Raw genomic sequence first — 12,317 nt, forward strand, 5'->3', positions numbered from 1 at the left:
TTGAGAGGATTTAGTAGTTTTTAGTACATTTTAGTACTCTTTTAGTACTTTTAGTACTGGGTCTGCAAAGCCCATGAGAAGTACTAAAAATTTGCTTCAGAAACTATTGCTCTATTTCGAGTAGTTGAGAAGTTATAGAACTCCGAAAATGTTCGATGATATCGTTTGGTAGCGACAAGTGACTTTGAGCCAAAAAAGTGGGCAAGATTTGATTTTTTTGGGTTAATAATGAACCATTTCGGACAAAATGAGCCAAATTGTCTCTTATTTTGACCTAAATTATCATTTGGCATAGCCAAAACCAAAATCACATTTGGTCACCTTCACTTTGTTCCACTGTGTTATTGAACAATCAACGACATACAGTCACTGAAATAGGAATTTTCAACGTTTCGAGAGCACCGATCAGGGAGAAAGCTTTATCACCTCAGGTGGTATTTCTTAACGGCCGATCAATATGACCATTATAGCATTTCGATATTCGAACGGAAATCCCCCAGAGCGTGTTATGAGTACTAACGTCAGCAGCACTAACTAACGTCAGCTGCTGATATCAGCTGCTGACGAGTATGCGTTGCGTTGTTTCAACGCATTTGCAGTATAAAAACGAAAGGGTAAGAAATCATAACATTGGATTCAATCATAACAATGGATCGTTCAATCAATTTTATAATGCAAATGCGTTGAAACAACGCAACGCATACTCGTCAGCAGCTGATATCAGCAGCTGACGTTAGTTTGTGCTGCTGACGTTAGTGCTCATAACACGTCCTGAAATCCCCTATTGAGATATTTATCAATAAATCAATTTATTAATTGAATTTAATTTCGCAGAACAATTCCGATTTGTATCACGTAAGACGTCTGACTGATCATATTTGATTTCTTTTCAATCGTATGGTTCCTTTTGCAAATGGAAGCGCAAATCAGTTCGAGAAACACTAAGGTAAGACATTATCTTATTGCGTTTGTAAGCATACTTCAGATTGGCTGACTTTGATATGAATATGTCATAAAAAAGAGTTACAATCTTACATTCATTTGGTTTTCGGTCTTTTAAGATTTCAGCAATTCAATTCATCCAAATAGGTTTTAGTACATATAAGTGCATCACAAATTTGAAGAAAAATTACAAGTTTTTAACAATATTCTAGATTTATTTTCAGATTAAATAAATCGAAATAAAAATAGAAAAAATGAAGACATTACTTGTGTTGTCTCTCCTCGTGTCATATTCTACTGGATTCATGTTAGGTAATTTAATATTTTCGGGACTACTATTCAACTTCCCTTTTCAGCTCTTAGAATTCAATTCTAGACTTGTTTTTTTTTCATATTACAATGGTCTATAGGCGATGGATTTTATGATCGGTGAGCTTAAACATCCGGATCCGGATGAATTGTTATGTGTTTAACCGACGTTCTTCGTGTTTTTTTTTAGAAGAATGGATAAATTTCGCAAATTAATCAAACAAAGTAAGTCGAAAATAGTTTATTGGAGATTGCTCGTTCAGAATTCTACTGAAATATTCTTTTTACGATTTAGATGATGCATCTGGAGTAAAAAAGGTTCTCCAACAAGGAATGAATATAAATTCTCGATTTGAATATCAAAAAACAGCAATTCATCTAGCTGCAGAATTGGGTATGGGAATTTAAGTGAAATGTGTATAAAAGAACGTAGTATTCATACGTATATGGGAATGTGGCCGTCAAGCATGAAATTATTGAATATAAATCAGAGCTCATTAAATCACAAAGAGCATTCGATCAAAGTATCGGATTTAAAATGACAGCGTCTGCTTGGAAAATCCATTGACCTCGTTGTACAATAAACTCATCAGAAAATGTACGAAATTGTGGAGAAAATCATTAATGGTGCATTGGATTGTATTTTTGCAGGTAGCATCGATGTTGTTCGCATTCTCGTTGAACTTGGCGCTAGAGTCAATGCTACGGATAATTGGAGAGAGACACCACTTCATTTGGCAGCTCAGTATGGTGATTCTCTTACTACCTCAAATCACGAAGAATCTTGTGACTTTGATCCTTTTTTGCATTCAGGTCACACGAATATTGGTCGAATTCTTATTGAACGACGTGCTAATATTAACGCCAAATCTTTTGGGGAATTGACGGTTCTTCATATAGCGGCTATTTTTGGTAAGTGGTGTTTCAATAAGTTGAAATGTGACAAAAATGACACAAGAGTCAAATAAAAGTTCAAACATCAACGATTCGGTTTTAATTCAGGTCATGCAGATTTTGTACAAATGCTCATCGAACACGGAGCAAAAGTCAATGCAAATGACAATGATGGAAAAAATACACCACTTCAATTCGCAGTTGAAAATGGTAATTGTCTAAATATCTGCCTCAAAACGCCAGCAATCTTTTCTGCCAATGTCAAATTGGCGTTGATACAATTGCATTGTAGGTAAAACGAATGTCGTTCGAGTTCTAGTTGAGCATGGCGCTGATGTGAATGCTAAAAATAATATTGGAGAGACACCACTACATAAAGCAGTTATGAATTCAAAACATTCAGATGTTGTTCGAATCCTCATTAAACAGGGCGCTGATGTTGAAGCTAAGGATCAACGTGGAATGACACCTCTTCACAACGCAGCTTGGCGTGGTAATTATTAACATTATTTTTTTAATTCACAACAAATCTTCAAAATTCATTCGATTTTTCATTCAGGGAATTTGAAAATTACTCAAACCTTAATTAAATTTGGCGCTGAAGTCAATGCTAAGACTCAGAGACCAATTCATAGTGGATGGACGCCACTTCACTATGCAGCTACGTATGGTAATTGTTCAATAGAAAAATAGAATTTCAATTTATCGGAGGTTTCAATTCAATGAACCACCCATTGACTTTGACTCGTTTTCAATTCAGGACATTCAGATATTGTACGAACCCTCATTGACCATAGCGCCGATGTTAACGCTAAGAACGGAGATGAAATGACGCCACTACATTTCGCGGCTGTTTATGGTAATTACCTGAAAATTTGTTGTAAATCACAAACCTCAATTTTGATCCGCTTTTAATTCAGGTCATGTGAATGTCGCACGAATTCTTTTCGAGCATGGTGCTCAAATCAATGCTAGGAACAAAAGTGGAAAGACACCGCTCGAATATGCAGAGGAAAAAGGTAATTGTCTGAATTGTTACCTCAGAAATATGTGCCAATCGATTTATCATTTGTTGCGCATTTTTTGCAGAGAACACCGAAATCACCAACATCCTAAAATAAGCTGAATGAAACGAAGACCAAGGATCCACGGAAGTCAATGAAGTCGGAATATAGCGATAAAATTCATTCTTTGTATTTGTAACAATAAAATTGTTCGGAAATTTCCTCATGGTCAGTATTTGTGCCTTTTTCAATTCATTCGTTAATCGAATCAATTGATCGAGAACTTGCACCAGATGGCTTGGATTGTGAAGACAAGAAAATGTGTGTCAATTAAAAATTTATGCATTCGAATTTCGAAGCACTTCTGACCATTTACCAAAATCGGGTTATTAAGTTACACCCCAAAATAGAACAGTCTGTACTCTCAGAAAAATTAGCAGACTTTTTGTTCCGATGCGGAACAATCCATCCGATTTATCGGAATCATTATATACTAGAAATGCCGATAAATCCATCCGAGTTCCGATAAATCGGAACATTTGTTTCGCTAATTTTTCAGAGAGTATACAAAAAGAATAGATAAAAACGCACTACGCAGTCGTTCCAAATGTTGAATGTTTTTTCATCTGTTTCTGTTATCATTTGTTTCGATTGTATGAACATGCACCCCCTTTCAAGAGCCATAATTTATGCAATGCCATAAATCGAGTACGCGTTATTGTCATCATTTTTCAACAGAGGGCAAAGTTTCAAATTACGACTATTGTAAAAGATTCGATCCAGATGGATGATATTTTATTTCTTTACGTCCAATCAAAATGCACATGGTTTATGTGTGTAAATGTTTTTTATTATTAGATCTTATCAGAGATTGATTAGGACGAAACATGTTTGAAATTATGAAAACTGAACACACATTTACATACAAATGGTACAGCAATTTCGAAAGTAGATTTTAATTAGAAAATGAAATGTAGCGTTGAAGCAATGACCAGTGTGGAAATGATGCTGAAAATGGACAAATTTTGGGCTGTATTGCATCCATCTTCAAAACACTGGCAAACACTTTCCATATGATGGTCATTATCGACTATGTAACATTCTTTCATCGATCTTCGATATCCACACGTTCTTACCTGTAATGGAAATGGAATTAGGATTAATATTAGTAATCAATTAATCGGTTAAAATGAACAAGACTTGAAAAATGTAAATTAAAAAATATTCTTACCACTCGACTTGCGTCTAGGTCAGTTTTCTTCAGAAACTTGACTACAAGAAGGGAAAAAAAATATTACAAACGCATATTACATGGCATAGTCAAGCTCAAATCTTGCTTGAATCATATTACGTACATTTGTATGTCATTGTTCGGCAAAATGCTGGATTCCCCTCCGCATCAGTGTCGTCACACGGCTGGTGAAAACCGGCCACTTTATGCGGTGGGTGTGCGCGTAAGTCAGCGCATTCCGGATCCAAATGAGAATTGCATTGATAGCAATTAATTGCGTCCACTAAGCAAAAATTGAAATATTGCGTTAAAATTCTCCGTTTGTTATGAAGCAACTACGTTTATGGTGAAGTTAAGAGTTATCAAATATCAGTTTCAACACACACACGAAATGAAACAACTGACAAGCTGATATGGTTGTATACATTTTACAGAGTAAATAGGAACAAAATCTGGATTAAGTGTATGATCGATTTCCATTGATTTTTTGTTTTAACCGGACAAATCATACAAATCTCAGCCGCTCAGACCTTTCTTTTCGGTTGAACCAGATTAAAGCAGAAAGCTAGACATTTCTGAGACGTTTTTTGATTAGATTTAGACCGTTACGAAACGATCCGTTGAATTCAAATAACAAACGGTCAGCAAAAAATGAATTCGCAAATTCGATACGCGAATAGTTTGAAGAGTGTGCCTTGTTATGTACGCTAATTGTTCAATTACATTCAATTTTTTTTTTCGTTCAAGATAGAAATGAATGAAGTATCAAACGTAAAAATACGAACAATGTTTCAATAAACGGAAATCCATTTGCAATGACGATAAGTGATCGATCACGATGGCAAATTAAGATCGGATAAGCGATGCATCAGCAAAAATAGGTCATCTCGTTTAGGGGAACGTTGCTATTAATTTTCAATCGTACAGAGCTACTTTGTGACGGCAAATTAGAATCCTCTATTAAAATATTATTTGTCAATTCAATTATCATTTTTGCAAAGTGAAGTGCAGAAGCAGCGTCAGTTGAATTAACTGATTATGACATTGAATGTTCTTTTGCCTTACATAATTTTAAATGTCTTTATTTACTCTTCCTTTCTAGGAATGATACCATTTTGTGATCTTCACTTTTCTCTCATGAATTAGACACAATTTACACTCATTTAGACATTCATCCGCGATGATGATATTATCTCGAAGTGAAATGGTCACGTGACTCAATTTTGAAGAATATTAAATTAACTGCGCTTTTATGTAGCACTTTGCGTGCAATCGAATGAATATTCGTTTGTATCCATAGCCGAATAACTAGAATGAATATTCGTTTGTATCCACTAGTTTTGAACAATGTCTGCATTCGCATTTCGAGTGTGCTACGCAAGTGGAGGAAAGCTAGCCAGCGGTTTGAATTGGTTTTGATTGGATAATCTAAATACAATTGCTGATAATGTATACACATGTATGGAATTATGGAACAATTCAATTTCATGGTTCACTAAACTTGAATCAATTTAACGGCAGAATTTTGGATTTTTGGGTGGCGTTTCAATGTTCAAGGTCTTTTATTTTAATTCACTTCTATTGTTTTTTTTTCGACCTACCTGTTGCTACCGAAAAATAGCCAAGTAGGACAACAATCACGCAAAATAACTTGGAGCAATACATTGTGATGAACAATGGCTATTGTGAACGAATAATTTTGACGATTTATACCTTTAAAACTTTTTGGTACTTTTAGTTTCAACTCAATTTAATTTATCAACGGATCTGGTATACTTTTATTGACGATCAATTGATATGCTCCACAATGGTAAAAATTGTTGCTTTAAACTCTTTATCGAATGCAATTTTTTTACATTTTTTAATTACAATAGCCACCGTAAAATAAGCGTTGATATTATTTTGCACGTATTCAAATAGATGCACTCCGTCTACAATTCCTCACGAAAACAATAAAATTGGATATTCTTTTTTAAACTCGTAAAAATGCTAAACTGCACACTTGGACTTGAAAACCGAAATGGGCCGAGTGATGTGTGTGCTTCGTGCCGAGTTCGCAGTCCGTGTGTGATCGCATCAATCGGCAATTAATAAGTAAACGTCTGACACCGAGAAACACGGATATTTATGCGTTCGCCCGAATTTATTCTGTCTGAATTTCAGTTGACGGAGAGAGTATGCGTACGGATGTGATCTCATCATCCGAACGTGCATTCAACGATCACACGCAACCGGTGTTGTACCGTTCCCGTCTCGTCAGCTGTTTAACCAACCGAAACCACTTTTTTGATTGGTCAACATCATAGGGGTATTGCAACGACCATAAAATATATGTATTTCATCAAGTTTATCAAGCTCTTTCCAAGTTTATGCATAGTGTCGAACTTTTGTTCAAGCTCCACCATCTAAATGTACAGTGAAATAATTTACGGGCACGACGTAAGATGGCGTTTTTTCTGGTCAAAAAAGTTGCAATACCCCTATGGTCAACATACTGACAATTGGAGCGGTAATTGCATGAAAAAGAGAGAGCGAAAACGAGAAATGGCGAATGTGCGATTGTAATTGAATTTGAAATCTTACTTGCGATTCTCCAAGTTGAAAAGTACGCAAAAAAGCAAAGCCAATGTAAGTTTGTATTATCTGAGTGCATCTGGACAATACCAGATATACCAATAACAAATTTACTGATAATAGTTGGGTTACACGAATGTGCGATGTCGTAACGTTTACTGGTTGAATCGTATGTCGCGGTGATTTTTCAAAATCTTTAACGCTGTCAATGACATTTGGGATTTCAAAGGAAGATATAGCTGACGGTTAATACTTTTTTGATCACGTGCGACTCGGTTCTACAATCAAAACTTGAAGAAAGAAAAACCTGTAAACAGCATTTTCCAGTTGAAGTTCCTTCGAACTTTTTTATTCCACGCGAGTTATACCAATGTATCAAGCATTGGAATGAGGATTTCTTTTATGCTCAAAATAGAAGCAACTCCATTCTCCAAATGTCCATAAACGTAACGGACTATCAAATTTAAAATATAAACCCGTCCAACGGATACTTTTGTGAGATTATATAGCTAATTGAATAACTGTCTTGTCTTTGTTTTTATTTATAGATGTGATATTCTTATCATATCGTATGTGACTTCAAATCGAAGCGAACGCATTGCGGCAAAGACAAAAGAATCGTTGCTTACTATCAACTTTATGATTGCGGGCGGTCAGTTAAGGCAATAATGTTATTTTGGTTAGTTTACTGTCATTTAAGGGCAATAAACTCACTGCTCTTTTCATTATTTTCGACTAAAGTCGCCGAAAAATGGATTTAGCCATGTAATCTAACTCTCAAAACTATTTCCAGTTGAAAATCGACCGTTGCAATTTTCGAATGAACTTAAATCGAAATAGAGCAATTTGGTCTAAATATGCGCGAAACTCAATCAATCATCAAATCTGAAGAATTGTGTCACTTAAAGTCCGTGTTGTGTGAAACGGTATCGCACGATTCCCCGCTTTTTCCTGAACACATACAACGACATTGTTCAAAAGCGGCAGCCTAGAAATGACGACATAACATACATACAACAGACTGGCGGCACCGGCGCAACTCAGCTTCCGATTATTCAATCGCAGTTGAGCAAATGTGCGAGATGTACGAAACGCGATGGAATGTAACACAAAAAGAAGTAGCCGCTGTTGAACACAAGCGCAAAATGCACACAGAGACACAGACACACACTCACGAAACCGAGTTGGAGCATAGCAAATAAAGTAGATCACTTTTCAGAATAGGAGCAGTATAACGTCGTATAAGTTTTCCACTGGAGCTCAAACGTGAACAGTTGCCGAGAGTGTACACTCCTTTTGATAGCCATTGGTGATTGAAGCAGAGCATAACAGGTTCAGGAAAAAATTTGGTGTGTTTGCCAATTTGCAATCGTCGAAACGAAAATTAATCGATTTTTCTGTGAGTTTTTGCTATTCACTTGGTGTGTACACTTTTTTCAATTGGAAATTAAATCCACGGCGTGAATTTTAAGGTGAAAGAAAAAAAAAACCATAAGTTGAGAACCAAAAAAAAAATTTGCATTGGAAAAAAATGGCCGCGAAACAATCAATTATCATTGCAAGTGTTTTACTCTTAGTGATTTTCGTTGAACAAGGTGAGAAAATTTTTATGCATATGCAAATTTGTAGCCACACAAGATTTGCCAAGTTTCTCTGTTATTTGTTGCATTATAAATCTTTTTTGTTCTCTCGTCTGTTTACTGTTTGTTGTGCTTTGAAAAAAAAAATTCTATTGCAGCCCCATGATAGTTTTGTTGAGTTGTGAAAATGTGACGAAAAAATGTGTTCATCATATATATTATTTTAACTTTTTCACTTAGACTAAATGGAAGCATGTAACATTCGGTATTGTTTCATTGGAAATTCATTAGTGGTACGCAAATTATGTCGTTTCATGTATCATACCAATTTTGTCTATCTATCGACCAGTAAATCGTTATTTAATGCATGACACAATGTTAAAGTGGAATATATCAAAAGTGCAAAGTATGCCACAAAGGAAGAAGAGAAGGCGAAAAAGTCGCGCATTGGATGACGAAAGAGTCGTGTCAAAGGAGAAAAATCGCTGACGAAATATATATGCCATAGGATATTCAATCGATAATTTGGTCGGGGCAAAGAACCGACGGGTGGAAATAATGTATGAAAATTCAAACGAAACGCTGAACGCGCATGCGATTCTCTTGTGACACAAACACACACACACACATGCATCGAGAAATCACAATACGTACTACACTGAAAATGTGGAAAGAAGGACACCAAATTCCTTTCCCCCATCATGCGAATGAAAATGTTACACATCGGCATCATTCTCTTACGTAACCATTCCATTTTCTCACATCGATTCATCCAAAAAAAAATCAACAATCACGTTTAAAATGCATCAGCAACTTCTGCCGTCTCTCCTCTCTGACTCTCTCGCTTCAACAATGATTGCAATCAACTTTCACTGAATCAGTTTTTAATGACGAAAAACTCTCAATTTTATTTTCGCATTACGCAATTTCATGATGTAGTCGACATCAATAGTAAAAAATACGGAAATATCAACTATGGTATATGCGTAATGCAGATAAAGCAATTATTCTAACTATCTCAAGAACACACACACACACAGTATTGTTAGTTATGTAAGCATGGTTCTAATCTTAACGTTTATAATATTATAGCAACACCCTATTTATTTTTTCGACATTTTTTTTGTTTTAATCTTTATTTACATTATCAGCATGTAAGTAAGAATATGTACATTTTTTTTTCCTTTTGCTCAGTGCGGCTGAGAGCCTTATCGGTTCACTTTGTATTTCTTATGTTATTTGAGTTTTTATTTTCAGCTCAATACACGCAACTTTATATTATTCTGTTTGCATGAATTGTCCGCAGCAAATGTATATAAGTAAATATTTGTCATATGCATTGCATTCTTCATGCGATATTTTGTTTGAATTCGAACATTTTCATTTTGGGATTAATGAACCAAATTCAAACCCACGTGTGGATGTTATTACAAATAGGTTCAGCGATAAAATGCTTCGAATGTAACAGTCACTACAATCAAGGATGTGAACTGGACCTTGTGCCATCAAACTTTTCCGTGGATTGTTCATTAAAACAGGATCGCGATGATAGAAATAAGCCCATCCAATACACCATTTGCCGAAAAGTGCTGCAAGTCATCGAATTCTCGGTGAATCAATGTAAGTTAATTGTTTTATTGTTGTAACAAACGATTCTGCCTAACCAAATCCATATAAGACTCTCCACTCTTTTCTGATCCAGTGCCAGCTAATGTGCGCGTCATCCGGTCGTGCGGGTAAGAAGATTTGTTTTTGTTTTTTTTTGTTTCTAATATTCTCACCTATAGATTTTAATACTTTATTATCTGAGAGATGTATGACTCGTGTGCAAATATTGTAGCTGAGTAGCCTATCTGACTATTTTCGGACGTTTTGGTTTGCTATTGAACATTATTCGCACACGACGGAGCTCCAAAATCGAAAATTTTAATCTAAAATCAATCTTCTGATTCCACATTTACAGCTATGATGCGAGAACCTACTCCAATACCTGTTATAAAAGACACGGTAAGTAGTCCAAAAACACTGATCAACCAGATACAAGCTATCGTTATCATTCGAAATATGTCATTGGCATAATACATTTCACATGTTCATTTGTTACAGGATTTGGCGGTCGTCAGATTGTGTGCGCTTGTGATCAACGAGATAATTGCAACCATTCGAATTCGTTAAAAAGCCCGATCATGCTAATAGCTTTATTTAGCGCCATCGTTGGCTTTTTATCACATTAAGATGATACGGTTGCATAAGCACAGCGAGTAAAGAAAAAACACGGCTAAAAGAAGATCTTGCTTCGCAACGAAACAAGACAAGACATTCATTATTGGAACAACAGTCCACCGAGACAAAGCCAATCGCCATTGCGACGCACTTATGCTGAGTGATTTTGTTTAATTTTTTCATTTTCTAATTAATTTTTTGGACATTTTTTTTATTAATTTCTGATTCCAGAATTGAAATAGTAATAATAATATAAACGCACGCCCTAGGCATAGACATATCCACCCGTGTCGTTGTGTCTTGCTTGAGTCAATACAATGAACACGAATTTAGACTTGAATGGAATAACAACAGCAAATTAAAACATCAGGAAAATTCTTTGGTTTAACTCAATCGTGTTGAGTCAGAGCGTTGTGACATAGAAACAAATCAGCCATCCCCTTGTATTTCGTTTTAGTTGAAAAAAAAAACAACAACACTTTTTACTGTGTTCTTATCGTATAAGAGACCAAGCGATTTGAAAGGCTATCACTCCCATGAAAACTTTTTAGACGCTTATAATATATTCACGTTTTAAATTGATCACATTGTTATATCAAAGTTTTCTTTTTTCGTTTCCCTCTCAAACTTTTACTTGATTACAGAACGCATGAAATATCCTCCTAAGGTATTATTCATGGTTTGACTCTGGTCCTATCCCACGTAGTTTAACTGTTACCAAAAAATATTTATGATGCCATTTTATCTAAGAAAAAAACAAACAAAGTCAATCGATTTTCAGTTTTAGCATTTTGGACAAAACCACACACATAATAATGTAATAGCAATTCTTTTAACAGAACAAACAAAAATGGTTATTGCAAGACGGCACAAGCCATGGATATAAGCTAATAAATGAATTTGATCACCATGTTATATCTACAGTAGCATAAATTAATGTAGAGACAAATGATAGGATATACAAGAAAAATTTCACAATTTATATTCGTCGTCTTGAGGACTAAAGTGACTTTTAGTTTTGTCATATATTGTCGTGAGTTGCTTCATAAAGAAATGTTTTTTTTTTCTATTTTTGTTCGAGACATGTTTAGGCAATATGATAAAAATTAAATGTTTCGTGATTCGAAGACACTATTTTATTCAATTGGCATGGATGCTGAGTGAGTAGCAGCATGTTACAGCTTCAGAGTTGAATGAAATCGGTTTTGAATAGTCTGATATGACGTTAAAAAGGACAAAAATGGTTTTTGTCATTCGTCACTTCAGTTCTTTGCTGAAACGAGATTTTGTTACTTTTTCGAAGCTACTTTGTTACCAACATAATTATAATCAAAAGTGTCCACAGCCAACATCTCATTCATTCCATAAATTCCAATAAATTATATAGGTATACAGCTCAATTTTCGTACATTTATGTGCTTCGAGTTCGAACCATTTCTTCATTTAAAATTCAAATTTAAATCAATTTGGAAATTTGTAGCCCTGGCTTTATTATCGAAACTAAATGGAAATTTCATTACGTATTGCAAATCCAATAGCCACCACCAAATACAAAAAAAA

General features: G+C 35.1%; 3 protein-coding genes across 7 annotated transcripts in view; 2 read left to right on the forward strand and 1 right to left on the reverse strand.

The window, feature by feature from the left end:
* The window catches only part of LOC129573253 (putative ankyrin repeat protein RF_0381), a 4,852-nt gene extending 1,466 nt beyond the window's left edge, over positions 1 to 3,386 (forward strand). The window contains exons 2-14 of one of the 4 annotated variants that reach the window (XM_055453627.1): positions 835 to 946; positions 1,155 to 1,254; positions 1,353 to 1,371; positions 1,442 to 1,476; positions 1,547 to 1,645; positions 1,903 to 2,001; positions 2,065 to 2,163; positions 2,254 to 2,355; positions 2,438 to 2,638; positions 2,705 to 2,815; positions 2,906 to 3,004; positions 3,066 to 3,164; positions 3,235 to 3,386. In XM_055453627.1, the coding sequence (XP_055309602.1) occupies positions 1,197 to 1,254; positions 1,353 to 1,371; positions 1,442 to 1,476; positions 1,547 to 1,645; positions 1,903 to 2,001; positions 2,065 to 2,163; positions 2,254 to 2,355; positions 2,438 to 2,638; positions 2,705 to 2,815; positions 2,906 to 3,004; positions 3,066 to 3,164; positions 3,235 to 3,266 (1,053 nt within the window). In that variant the 5' untranslated portion in view covers positions 835 to 946; positions 1,155 to 1,196 and the 3' untranslated portion in view covers positions 3,267 to 3,386. Of the gene's footprint in view, positions 1 to 834; positions 947 to 1,154; positions 1,255 to 1,352; positions 1,372 to 1,441; positions 1,477 to 1,546; positions 1,646 to 1,902; positions 2,164 to 2,253; positions 2,356 to 2,437; positions 2,639 to 2,704; positions 2,816 to 2,905; positions 3,005 to 3,065; positions 3,165 to 3,234 lie in introns of all 4 variants that reach the window. The other 3 variants (XM_055453624.1, XM_055453626.1, XM_055453625.1) reach the window with 3 other exon arrangements.
* Positions 3,387 to 3,983: 597 nt separating this feature from the next.
* Positions 3,984 to 6,473, reverse strand: LOC129573249 (uncharacterized). The gene is made up of 4 exons (XM_055453617.1): positions 5,982 to 6,473; positions 4,505 to 4,663; positions 4,381 to 4,421; positions 3,984 to 4,285 (listed from the first exon to the last, which is right to left on the reverse strand). The coding sequence occupies exons 1-4, from the start codon at positions 6,043 to 6,045 to the stop codon at positions 4,109 to 4,111; spliced, it is 441 nt and encodes a 146-aa protein (XP_055309592.1). The 5' UTR covers positions 6,046 to 6,473; the 3' UTR covers positions 3,984 to 4,108.
* Positions 6,474 to 8,175: 1,702 nt separating this feature from the next.
* LOC129573267 (uncharacterized) lies at positions 8,176 to 11,350 on the forward strand. 2 transcript variants are annotated; one of them, XM_055453651.1, is made up of 5 exons: positions 8,176 to 8,549; positions 9,972 to 10,154; positions 10,213 to 10,270; positions 10,498 to 10,541; positions 10,641 to 11,350. In XM_055453651.1, the coding sequence occupies exons 1-5, from the start codon at positions 8,486 to 8,488 to the stop codon at positions 10,766 to 10,768; spliced, it is 477 nt and encodes a 158-aa protein (XP_055309626.1). In that variant the 5' UTR covers positions 8,176 to 8,485; the 3' UTR covers positions 10,769 to 11,350. The 2 variants fall into 2 exon arrangements, with proteins under 2 accessions (XP_055309626.1, XP_055309627.1); XM_055453652.1 differs by having other exon boundaries at positions 8,177 to 8,549; positions 10,237 to 10,270.
* The last annotated feature ends 967 nt before the right edge of the window (positions 11,351 to 12,317 follow it).

This window comes from Sitodiplosis mosellana, unplaced genomic scaffold (genome assembly GCF_009176505.1).
Source record: "Sitodiplosis mosellana isolate CC-2019 unplaced genomic scaffold, AAFC_SMos_1.0 Smas_scaffold_6033, whole genome shotgun sequence".
NCBI classification, from domain to species: domain Eukaryota; kingdom Metazoa; phylum Arthropoda; class Insecta; order Diptera; family Cecidomyiidae; genus Sitodiplosis; species Sitodiplosis mosellana.

Bases quoted from the DNA above. Each gene is read 5' to 3' on its own strand.
- LOC129573249 (XM_055453617.1), bottom strand. From the start codon at position 6,045: ATGTATTGCTCCAAGTTATTTTGCGTGATTGTTGTCCTACTTGGCTAT. The intron at 4,422-4,504 runs GTACGTAATATG...CCCTTCTTGTAG, and splicing joins CCGAACAATGACATACAAAT to TCAAGTTTCTGAAGAAAACT. The intron at 4,286-4,380 runs GTAAGAATATTT...TTTCCATTACAG, and splicing joins ACCTAGACGCAAGTCGAGTG to GTAAGAACGTGTGGATATCG.
- LOC129573267 (XM_055453651.1), top strand. From the start codon at position 8,486: ATGGCCGCGAAACAATCAATTATCATTGCAAGTGTTTTACTCTTAGTG. The intron at 10,155-10,212 runs GTAAGTTAATTG...AATCCATATAAG, and splicing joins CGAATTCTCGGTGAATCAAT to ACTCTCCACTCTTTTCTGAT. The intron at 10,271-10,497 runs GTAAGAAGATTT...CCACATTTACAG, and splicing joins CGCGTCATCCGGTCGTGCGG to CTATGATGCGAGAACCTACT.